This window comes from Girardinichthys multiradiatus, chromosome 13, assembly GCF_021462225.1.
Source record: "Girardinichthys multiradiatus isolate DD_20200921_A chromosome 13, DD_fGirMul_XY1, whole genome shotgun sequence".
NCBI classification, from domain to species: Eukaryota; Metazoa; Chordata; class Actinopteri; order Cyprinodontiformes; family Goodeidae; genus Girardinichthys; species Girardinichthys multiradiatus.
The window spans coordinates 20,415,497-20,426,481 of record NC_061806.1 but is presented as its reverse complement, the minus strand read 5'-3'; the positions used below and the strand labels follow the sequence as shown (position 1 = coordinate 20,426,481).

General features: G+C 38.6%; 1 protein-coding gene across 2 annotated transcripts; it reads right to left on the bottom strand.

Moving 5' to 3' along the window:
- Window positions 1-856: 856 nt before the first annotated feature.
- Window positions 857-9,873, bottom strand: LOC124879643 (zinc finger and SCAN domain-containing protein 12-like). 2 transcript variants are annotated; one of them, XM_047384340.1, is made up of 6 exons: window positions 9,362-9,873; window positions 4,139-4,309; window positions 3,248-3,343; window positions 3,102-3,134; window positions 1,765-1,908; window positions 857-1,686 (listed from the first exon to the last, which is right to left on the bottom strand). In XM_047384340.1, the coding sequence occupies exons 1-6, from the start codon at window positions 9,549-9,551 to the stop codon at window positions 1,004-1,006; spliced, it is 1,317 nt and encodes a 438-aa protein (XP_047240296.1). In that variant the 5' UTR covers window positions 9,552-9,873; the 3' UTR covers window positions 857-1,003. The 2 variants fall into 2 exon arrangements, with proteins under 2 accessions (XP_047240296.1, XP_047240295.1); XM_047384339.1 differs by having other exon boundaries at window positions 3,248-3,373; window positions 9,362-9,869.
- Window positions 9,874-10,985: the final 1,112 nt, after the last annotated feature.

Genomic DNA, 10,985 nt, shown 5'->3' with positions numbered 1-10,985 from the left:
GAAAGGGAAAAGTCTCTGGAGCGGAGCAGCTAACCCCCTCTTCCTGTCAGGAATAAACTCGCCACATTATTATAGCAAATGACAGAACGGGAACACGCTACGTACCAGTCAGCCCGGAGCCCCAGCAGACTGGCCTGAAGGGGATCCAATCGATACTATCCTGATATTAATTTTACTGATTTTATTTACATGTCTTCACCGGAAATAATTTAGGTTATCCCCCATAACTGACTATCTCTGTGAAAACCTCCACCCAAAATTCACGTGTTGGCAATGCGTCCGAACAAAGCCTCTAACTGGATGTTTTGTCGTATATATTTTTCTAATTGTACAATCATGAACTTCAATACTTAAAATGCTAACCGAAGCCCGTAGAATAAAAGAGAATTCTGGGTGGTTTTTTGCATTTTTCTGAGCAAAGCGGTCTAAACTTTGAGCGAATATGTTGGGACGTCCACTCCTGGAAAGACTGGCAACTGTCCTAAATGTTTCCCACTAGAAAATAACTGTTCTCATTGCAGAACGACAGACTTCCAGTTATTAATAACCCCACTGGTTTAATGGGTAGCAACACTTGGCTGTGGTTATTACTGATATCTCAGTCTTGGCATTGTTTTAACACAGCTGTATGCCTCAACCCAAAAATACAGGTAAAACTAGCAGTTTTCTAAAAAGGTACTCTCACTTTTCTGATGAATAATGAATCAACAGCACAAATCAGCATCTGAGAGTTACACCACACAGAACTAGGTAAACAGAGTGCACATTGTTTTCTACACAACATAGCATCAGGATTAAATGAATCTACACTTAAGAAAAAAAGATAAAACATTTGTTAATTAAACGTTTTATTTGGACGGATGGCTACTGCTGAACGAGACACTGCAACAGTTTGATATCAGTTCCATCAGTACAACACAAGATACATTTGAGAAGATTTTACTGCTGAAAGACTACAATCACGGTAGATTTGATTCCTGCAGAATTTCACCCATCTGTGTGGTCATGCCGTTGACTTTGTATTTCGTGTCTTTGGTTGATGAAAGCTCTTATGCTGCTGCAGACGGGAGTTGCTTGAAAACTGCCTACCAAATGTGCCACAAATGTTTTTGTTATGGTTCTGCAGGTGTTTATGTAGACTTTTGCTGCGCTCCAGACTTTCTCCACAAATCCCACAAATACAGATTTTGTCCCTTACATGTTTCTGAACGTGCATCTTCAGTTTGTGCATGTAATGGAAAATCTCTCCACATGCCGTACAGTAATAAGATTCTATGCAGTCCTGACTGGCAGGTAACTCTGTTTTCACCGTATTCAAATTCAGGTCTGCTGATCGATTTTTTGCATGCTTTTTGCTTGGTGGACAAAGACCATCTGAACTTGAGGAAGCAGCTTGGATTGCCATAGATTCTCCAGTGTTGCTGAAGCATTTGCCCTTTGTCACAACACTGGTTAAATTTGGGTGCTGCATTTTGCCAGCTGAGTCCAGCACCTTACCAACCCCACTATTCTGACGAGTTTCCATAACCTGAGTGGTATTATTTTCCATAATGATAACTTCCCTCATATCTTGGATGCGGGTGTCCAAACAGATGTCTGTTCCAGCTTCTGGCGCTTGATTTTGGTGAAAACTGTATTGTTCTGGTTGACTGTTATGTTTGGCATCCACCACGTTTAGACATCTCCCTGAGGAAATGAAGAAAGGAAAAAATTTACATGGAGTGTTCATGCAGCTTTGCCCTTGACATATTTTATATTTGATACCTGTTGCTGCTTTTTTTTGCATTGGAAGCAGCAGTGAAGCTGTTTTTTCCTGCTGTTCTGGACTGCTAAACTCTTCCTGACGCAAGTCTTCAAGACTGAAAGGCTCTTCTTCAAATGAGATATTGAAAGGCATATGATGGTTCCCTAGAGTGAAAAGCATTGCAATATTGCTCATTATATCAACAAACAGCCAATTATGCAATTTTTGTAGTGCCCAATAAAACTAAAGGGCTATTAGCGGTAGTAACAAATTTCAGCTTCAAGAGAGCAGGAACAAAGGGAACACAATGTACCAGTACACCTAGAATCCAGCCTGCTGCACTTTCAAAGAATGTGTAAATACATTTTTGAATATTTAAATATTTCATTATTTGACAAAATACAGATATGGATAATTATTTAGATAAATTCAAATTGTAAACACCATCATTTGTCTGGGCAGAAGAGAAACTAAATTAATAATCAATAATAATAAAAAAAACAAAAAACATGATTATAGTCTTTTCATATTAGTCAGCTGGGATGACATATTTCCTTTAATTGAAAGAAATAGTAAACAAAGAATTGAAGATTTGTCTGGTTTTGACTTCACATTTTACCATTAAAACTAAAAATGTGAGATTACCAACTATGGGCAATCTTATGATCCATGTTTTTTGTTTATCTGATTTATGAATATTGTTATCAGTATAACTTATGACATTTCGCTGTCATTTAGAACCTTGAAGATACAGAACAAAAAGAGGTTTATCTCATCTCAGAATGAAAGCTACACCACATTATATCTCATTCAAAGTGTTTGTTCACCGATATAAGTTACAATTGTAACTAAACAGGTCTTTTATTAAGATAAAAACAATCCAATTCAAATAGAGGCTTTTAAATTTGTATCCATTAAGAAAATGCAATAAAGATACATTCAACAACCGGTACAGAAGTAAATCAAGAGATATGGCACTCCTAGAGAGAATGTGTAAAAATCCTTCAAAGAATGTCATATTTCGCTACAGCACCCAAATCTTACACTGAAAAATCTATGGAAACCTTGTCATTTATTAGAGTACATCTGTTCTGTAGGACAAAAGCTCCAGGTTAGGAAATGATCTGTCAGTTATTGGTACCCCTGCCAACCCCAAGGAAATAAATGCCTCTAAACAATTTTTTAAATTGATATTTTTCAAATTGATCTGAATGTCAGGGAACGTTTATTTAGTAATCAGAGACTTCCTGTTTTTCTGGGTAAGAAATATGAAACGACACCGAGGCCAATGTCTCTTAGCCAGTCTTCAACACAGGAAAGACAAAGGAACATATCATTTAAGTAAGTCAATACAGACCTGTCACTTGGTCTGGATGCAGTACAGTAAAATCTGCAAGCCAAAAACAATTCTATGTAAAAACAGTATTAAACATTATACACACATTTAGTTGCATCCCTATAAGAGATGCTGAAGTAAAAATACACATTTCTAACTACACCTACTGTGTTGTTTTGATAGGTGGACTTTCAAGGTGCATCTTCGATAAATGATCTTCTCGCAGCACGGGCAGTGCCAATGACTTCTGTCCTGGATTTTTTCTGAACACATACAGGGGATCACAAATTGTTCTGCAAATAGACAAAAAAAAGGTCTGCTGATGAGGGCGAACGCCCAGTTTAAGGAAAACAAATCCATTATCTAACAGTCATACAACGTTCTTATAAAAATAACAGAACTCTGTGGTAAGGATGTTTAATCAGTTTCATTTATTAGAGTGAATAATTAAAACATGCATCGCTTACGAAAATATATCAATTAGTCCATAAAAAAACTAAAATGTTTTGAAAATTACATGGAAATGATGCTCGAGATGAATAATATTAGTACAGCATGAGTTTTTCATACTCTGTCCCAAGCAACCAGCAAGCAATTAGCATTATATAAAAAAGGTCTCTCAGAGAGAACAGTGTTCTCCAATGTGATGTTTGGATGTTGGATATTAAAAAAACAAAAAAAAAACCTACCAATGCCATCTTTAATAAAATGAACGGCTATATCATAATGCCTTTTCATCAGGTGTTCCTCTGTGGCGAGCACTTGCTTGAAACAGAACAAACAGTTCCTCACGTTTGAAAACTTGAGGAAGTGTTCTTTCGAGAACAGAACAGATTTATTTATTGCCCCCCAGAAATAGAGGCGCAAATACATTTTTGATGCTTAGAAACATGAAGTGGAAAAACCATTTCCAATTTAGGGTACACCAAAAAGGAACCAAGTGAGGTACACACAGGTGTTGGAATAATTAAAGTATTAACAAGGTGTTAAGAGTTTGCTTTTTTTAAATTTATTTACTCAAATTAAAAGAAATTAGGCAGAATTAGCACAATTCTCACCAATGTTGGAGTTGAAGATGAGTTTTTTGGTCTTGCAAATATCTCCTAAGTCCAGAGCAGAAGGGCCAGCAGCAGAATCTTCAGCATCTGGATTGTTCCTGGGGTCAGCGGTGGGGTCAATGGTGGGCTTAGCAGCGACCTCAGCAGTGGTACTGTTGGTTACATGACAAGCTGTAAGGAAGAGATGAGAACAGAAGAGTACACTTTTAAGTATGTTCTGGACTGAAACTAAGCAGTAGCAGGCAGAAGGTGTGCCTTGCTTTGCCATCACAGAATCCCAATTAATTGACCTTACCTGAAGTTTTCAGACTGTGAGAGGAAACCAGAGAAGGGCAGCAGCCAACGATTATTTTGCTAATAGATTAATCTCTTGACTATTTTTCAATTAACTGATTAATAGCAAAATGTGTTTAATAGAAGATTTGTTTTGTGACAAAATTTGAACCAGGTGAAGCTAAAACTATGCCTCCTGAGGAGTTATGGATAGAGCATATTTACAGACTAATAATGCTTTTCATCTTAAATCCAAATTTCATATATTTTGTTGCAGTTTGGGCATAATTATTGCTCTGAGTTCTTCCAGCAAATGGCATATTTTAGAGTGTATACTCCAGTAGTGACAATTATTTAATAATCGATTAATCACAATTGATTTGATTAATTATTCCAACCCTAAACCAGTGTACCTACAACAACAACAAAAAAACCTGCAATAGTCATACAAAAAGGTTTAAACAACTTTTATGTTGAAGCTGCCGTTTTGTTTTGTTTCGATCTGACTTTACAAAATAACATAAACAAGGTCCAACTAGATTAGGTCTCGTCTTTGGGGTTTGTATTAATAGAGGGAAAAGGATCAAAAGAGAGTACTGGAATATAGGTTATGCATCTCTTTCACCCACAAGCACAATATTGGGTGACATGTTGATACAATAATATTACACTTCAGAAAATACAGTGGACTATGTTTTCATGGCAATATTAGTGTGTGCAATATTCATATCACAAAGAACTGTTTGGAGTGCAGAAGATTTGGTTAATATGTTCCATCAGTTATGAACTTGTATTTTACATGCAGATGTAATGTTTAGCCAGCTGGACAGAATCTCCCACTAGCAGACGCTCACACTGTATACAAAAGGCATTGCCCAAAAAACCAAAGGTCACAGAGTGACAGAAGCACAGATGAGAAAGAGAAAAAAGAAAATACGCAAATATCACAACTTATGTTGTCATTGCAATATTTACCAATATTATCGCTATCACATTTTCTAAAATCTCGCAACCCGTGGACCAACACCTGCAAATGACATGGCACCTCAAATCATCACAGACTGTTGAAACGTCACACGGGACTTCAAGCAAAGTAGAGTCTGTGCCTCTCCACTCTTCCTCCAGACTCTAAAGTTTGCATTTCATTTGGAAATCAAGATCCCACTTTCATTTAAAAAGAGGACTTTTGATCGCTGAGCAACTGTCCAGTTCTGTAAGGTAAGTTGCTTCTGAAGTTGTCTCCTGCTTCAGGATAGGATTCATCTAACTACATATTTACAAATTTATTTATGTCAGCTGTATGTTTGTCTATGTGTAGCACCTTACCACCAAAGCAAATACCTCATACGTGTGAAACATTACATGGCAATAAAGTTTTATTCTGAGTCAGATGTGTAATAGTGTAGGGGCTCTTGATGCACTGACTCCAGGCTCAGTCCACTCTTTCTGAAGCTCCTCAGAATTCTTGAATCAGGGCTCCAGTTATCTCAGTTGCATCTTTTCCTACCACGCTTCTTCCTTCCACTCAACTTTCTATGAATGTTTAGATACAGCACTGTGTGACCAAACCAGGTTCTTTAGCAATGATCAGCAATGTTTGGGGCTTATGCTCCTTGTGGAGAGTGTCAATGACACCGCACTGCATGTTGGGATTGCCGCAGCCATTTTTTCTGTGGTAACACCAGCGTCGCTAACAGAAGCTCCATTTAACAACAATGGATCGTGAGCAGAGCAAAAACATGTCTCTCTCAAACGTTTCTAAGCCCATTACACGTTTGGTGCCAGTACTGTTATGTGTTGTTTCTCATGACAAGTGCAAACAATGAAAAACATTATGATTTTTGTTTGCAATATTATGTTGAATATGACAGAGTACACTGTGTTATGTTAATAGCATTCACTAGATGTGATCTTTAGATTTAAACTTCACACTATCTGCCACATTCCCATGCCGCAGACAGAAAAGCATAATTTCATGTCATTATTGTATTACTTTGTTAATATTGTTGCTATTAGCATCAACATTCCCGTCTTTTATTTTAATTGTAGTATTAACTTTGCACATTGTTGTCTTAGGTTTTGCGCTCTCTGCACCAGAATGCAACTCCACTGAAACCATGGGTTGTCATCAGTACTTCTGGACAAGTGGACTCTGCACTCTGCACCTGCATGGCTGGCATCGCAGAGTCATATACACATGTTGGCTTTCTCCTGTTAAAAATTGAAGGGGGACTAAAACTGTGACTGATGCTCCAACCTACTGGATGATGACCAGTAATGTCAACAAAGTTCACGCAGAGATTGGACACAGTATTGACTTCTCCAGTGGAGCAGTCTTTCCAGATTTATATAAAATCTATTTGTGCATCCTATATGTATACATTACACTTATGCATATAGGTCACTATTAATAATAATATAATATTATATATATATATATATATATATATATATATGATGATCTGGCTCAGTAATTCTGCCGTAGCTGATAGAGTTTATACACTTGGGGACGTTCTTTTGAAGTTAGACTTTGTTGCAGTGCCACTCTTTGGTACATGTTTACCTCAGACCACCAATGTTTTGCACAGTAATGCTGTTACAGTTTAATTTTTTGTTTTGAAGTTTTACTTTTGAAGTTACAGGGCCACATTTTCACTTGTGCACTTAATGCCTCTTGAGTATTCCTTATTTACTGGTGATCTTTAAGTGCACTGCATTGAAACTGTCAAGGTTTTCTACATTTGTTCCCATCTATGTTTGATGTGCAATTCCTATTACTATCACATTTCTTTATAACATTTAAAGTTTAATACACTGCCACAATTGGTCATGAGACTTGCCATTGTATCTTTTTTTAAGAATGTTTATCCAAAACAAAATCGCAACTCCAACTATAGGTCCTTCTCAAAATATTAGCATATTGTGATAAAGTTCATTATTTTCCATAATGTCATGATGAAAATTTAACATTCATATATTTTAGATTCATTGCACACTAACTGAAATATTTCAGGTCTTTTATTGTCTTAATACGGATGATTTTGGCATACAGCTCATGAAAACCCAAAATTCCTATCTCACAAAATTAGCATATTTCATCCGACCAATAAAAGAAAAGTGTTTTTAATACAAAAAACGTCAATCTTCAAATAATCATGTACAGTTATGCACTCAATACTTGGTCGGGAATCCTTTTGCAGAAATGACTGCTTCAATGCGGCGTGGCATGGAGGCAATCAGCCTGTGGCACTGCTGAGGTCTTGTGGAGGCCCAGGATGCTTCGATAGCGGCCTTTAGCTCATCCAGAGTGTTGGGTCTTGAGTCTCTCAACGTTCTCTTCACAATATCCCACAGATTCTCTATGGGGTTCAGGTCAGGAGAGTTGGCAGGCCAATTGAGCACAGTGATACCATGGTCAGTAAACCATTTACCAGTGGTTTTGGCACTGTGTGCAGGTGCCAGGTTGTGCTGAAAAATGAAATCTTCATCTCCATAAAGCTTTTCAGCAGATGGAAGCATGAAGTGCTCCAAAATCTCCTGATAGCTAGCTGCATTGACCCTGCCCTTGATAAAACACAGTGGACCAACACCAGCAGCTGACACGGCACCCCAAACCATCACTGACTGTGGGTACTTGACACTGGACTTCTGGCATTTCCTTCTCCCCAGTCTTCCTCCAGACTCTGGCACCTTGATTTCCGAATGACATGCAGAATTTGCTTTCATCCGAAAAAAGTACTTTGGACCACTGAGCAACAGTCAGGTGCTGCTTCCCTGTAGCCCAGGTCAGGCGCTTCTGCTGCTGTTTCTGGTTCAAAAGTGGCTTGACCTGGGGAATGCGGCACCTGTACCCCATTTCCTGCACACGCCTGTGCACGGTGGCTCTGGATGTTTCTACTCCAGACTCAGTCACTGCTTCCGCAGGTCCCCCAAGGTCTGGAATCGGCCCTTCTTCACAATCTTCCTCAGGGTCCGGTCACCTCTTCTCGTTGTGTAGCGTTTTCTGCCACACTTTTTCCTTCCCACAGACTTCCCACTGAGGTGCCTTGATACAACACTCTGGGAACAGCCTATTCATTCAGAAATTTCTTTCTGTGTCTTACCCTCTTGCTTGAGGGTGTCAATAGAGGCCTTCTGGACAGCAGTCAGGTCAGCAGTCTTACCCATGATTGGGGTTTTGAGTGATGAACCAGGCTGGGAGTTTTAAAAGCCTCAGGAATCTTTTGCAGGTGTTTAGAGTTAACTCGTTGATTCAGATGATTAGGTTCATAACTCGTTTAGAGACCCTTTTAATGATATGCTAGTTTTGAGAGATAGGAATTTTGGGTTTTCATGAGCTGTATGCCAAAATCATCCGTATTAAGACAATAAAAGACCTGAAATATTTCAGTTAGTGTGCAATGAATCTAAAATATATGAATGTTAAATTTTCATCATGACATTATGGAAAATAATGAACTTTATCACAATATGCTAATATTTTGAGAAGGACCTGTAGATGCCCGCCACCTCTTGCGTCTAAAAATCCGAAATGCATTGCGCTGCTGACGTCATTTAATAGCTCAGGAAACCTTTGTAGGTGTTTGGAGCCTATTAGGGCGGGACATCATAAGTTTCCAATATTTCACTTTTTCCTCAATAAGCTAATTTTACGATAACTTAAATTTAGAGTTTAATATCTGTAAGACATAATCGTCTAAATTACAAAAAAGGCTTGAAATATTTCACTCCGTGTGTACTAAATCCATAAACGAGTTTCCCTTTCTGTGAAATGAGTGACAGAAATATTGATTGGATCACATCTGATTCTTTGCTTCATTCTACAGAATGCGAAAATGATTTTTGCTGAAACGAGACGATGGAATGGTTATGTTAAGCTAAATGCTTCAAAACTACTTTATCCTGAAAATCATACTTCCTGTTTTACCCTTGGAAGGAAAAAAATATCACCTTTTTTCTTCGGCAACTTTTTTTTTAGTTTAATCTCCAACAGAGACGAGTGACGCTTATTCTCCTCTTTCAGCCGGGCGGTCTCTTCCTCGTAATTGTTTATTGTTTTCACGATAACAGACAGGATTTCAGAGGCGGCAGCATGTAGCCGCGCAGCCACAAACAACTTCAGCTCTTCCACATGGCTCATTTTCCCCAGAGTTTTTACACTTAAACTTTTGTTGGGACGCAGCAAGAATGTTTCTGCAGCGGCTGAAGCAGGAGCGCTTCTGTTTTTCTTCTTCCTTTATTTTACTGGCGTATTGCAAACAGCTTAAGGTGCATACCGCCACCTACTGTACAAGAGTATGTCACGCCACAAACTATTTCTGCTTTTCTTCTTTTTTATAGGCGGTTGGCAAAAAAAAAAAAAAAAAACTGAAAAAGAACTTAAGTTGCTCCTTGCCGCCACCCACTGGTATGGAGTGTGGTTCATCATGGTAATTTCTCAAGTGTGTGTGTATACTTTATTAGGTACACCTTCCTAGTACTGAGTTGGACTCCCTTTTGCCTTCAGAACTGCCTTAATCCTTCATTGCATAGATTCAACAAGGTACTGGAAACATTCCTCAAAGAGTTTGGTCCATATTGACATGATAGCATCACACAGATGCTGCAGATTTGTCGGCTGAACATCCATGATGCGAATCTCCTGTTCCACCACATCCCAAAGGTGCTCTATTGGACTGACATCTGGTGACTGTGGAGGCCATTTGAGTACACTGAACTCATTGTCATGTTCAAGAAACCAGTCTGAGATGATTCGTGCTTTATGACATGGAACGTTATCCTGCTGGAAGTAACCATCAGAAGATGGGTACACTGTGGTCATAAAGGGATGGACATGGTCAGCAACAATACTCAGGTAGGCTGTGGCGTTGACATGATGCTCAATTGGTACTAAGCCTCAGTTTCCTGTTCTTGGCTGACAGGAACGGCAACCTGTGTGGTCTTCTGCTGCTGTAGCCCATCTGCCTCAAGGTTTGACATGTTGTGTGTTCAGAGATGGTCTTCTGCATGCCTTGATTGTAACAATTGGTTATTTGAGTTACTGTTGCCTTTCTATCAGCTTGAACCAGTCTGGCCATTCTCCTCTGACCTCTGGCATCAACAGGACATTTACACCCACACAACTGCCGCACACTGGATATTTTCTCTTTTTCAGACAATTCTCTGTAAACCCTAGAGATGGTAGTGCGTGAAAATCCCAGTAGATCAGCAGTTTCTAAAATACTCAGACCAGCCCGTCAATCAATTTGATCTCCAAGTTCCTTTGTAATGCGTTTCCTAAATCACACTTTAATCCTTTTAAACTCTCAAATCTTTTCTTGCTCATACTTCTGACAGCATGAGATGTTCTTCTTTTTTCATCCCCCCCCCCATGGTCCCATTTTCTGTATTAAGATTATGTATACAAAAAACAAAGTATAATTAAATCTTGTATGTCTAAATCTTAGTCTTATAAATCCTCCTTTCTGCTCTTTTCAGTTCTCATTTCTCCTACTGCCTTTGCAGCAAAACCATACATCAATTCCATTTGAGTTCATTTTTGTTAAAAGAGGTGTTAAAAGTTTTTCTTCAACAA

What these genes read in the sequence shown, in the direction of transcription:
- LOC124879643 (XM_047384339.1), bottom strand. Translation starts at nt 9,551, where the DNA reads ATGAGCCATGTGGAAGAGCTGAAGTTGTTTGTGGCTGCGCGGCTACAT. An exon ending in AAAGTTGCCGAAGAAAAAAG is followed by an intron (nt 4,310 to 9,361) that starts GTGATATTTTTT and finishes TCTTCCTTACAG; the next exon opens with CTTGTCATGTAACCAACAGT. An exon ending in CCACCTATCAAAACAACACA is followed by an intron (nt 3,135 to 3,247) that starts GTAGGTGTAGTT and finishes TTTGGCTTGCAG; the next exon opens with ATTTTACTGTACTGCATCCA.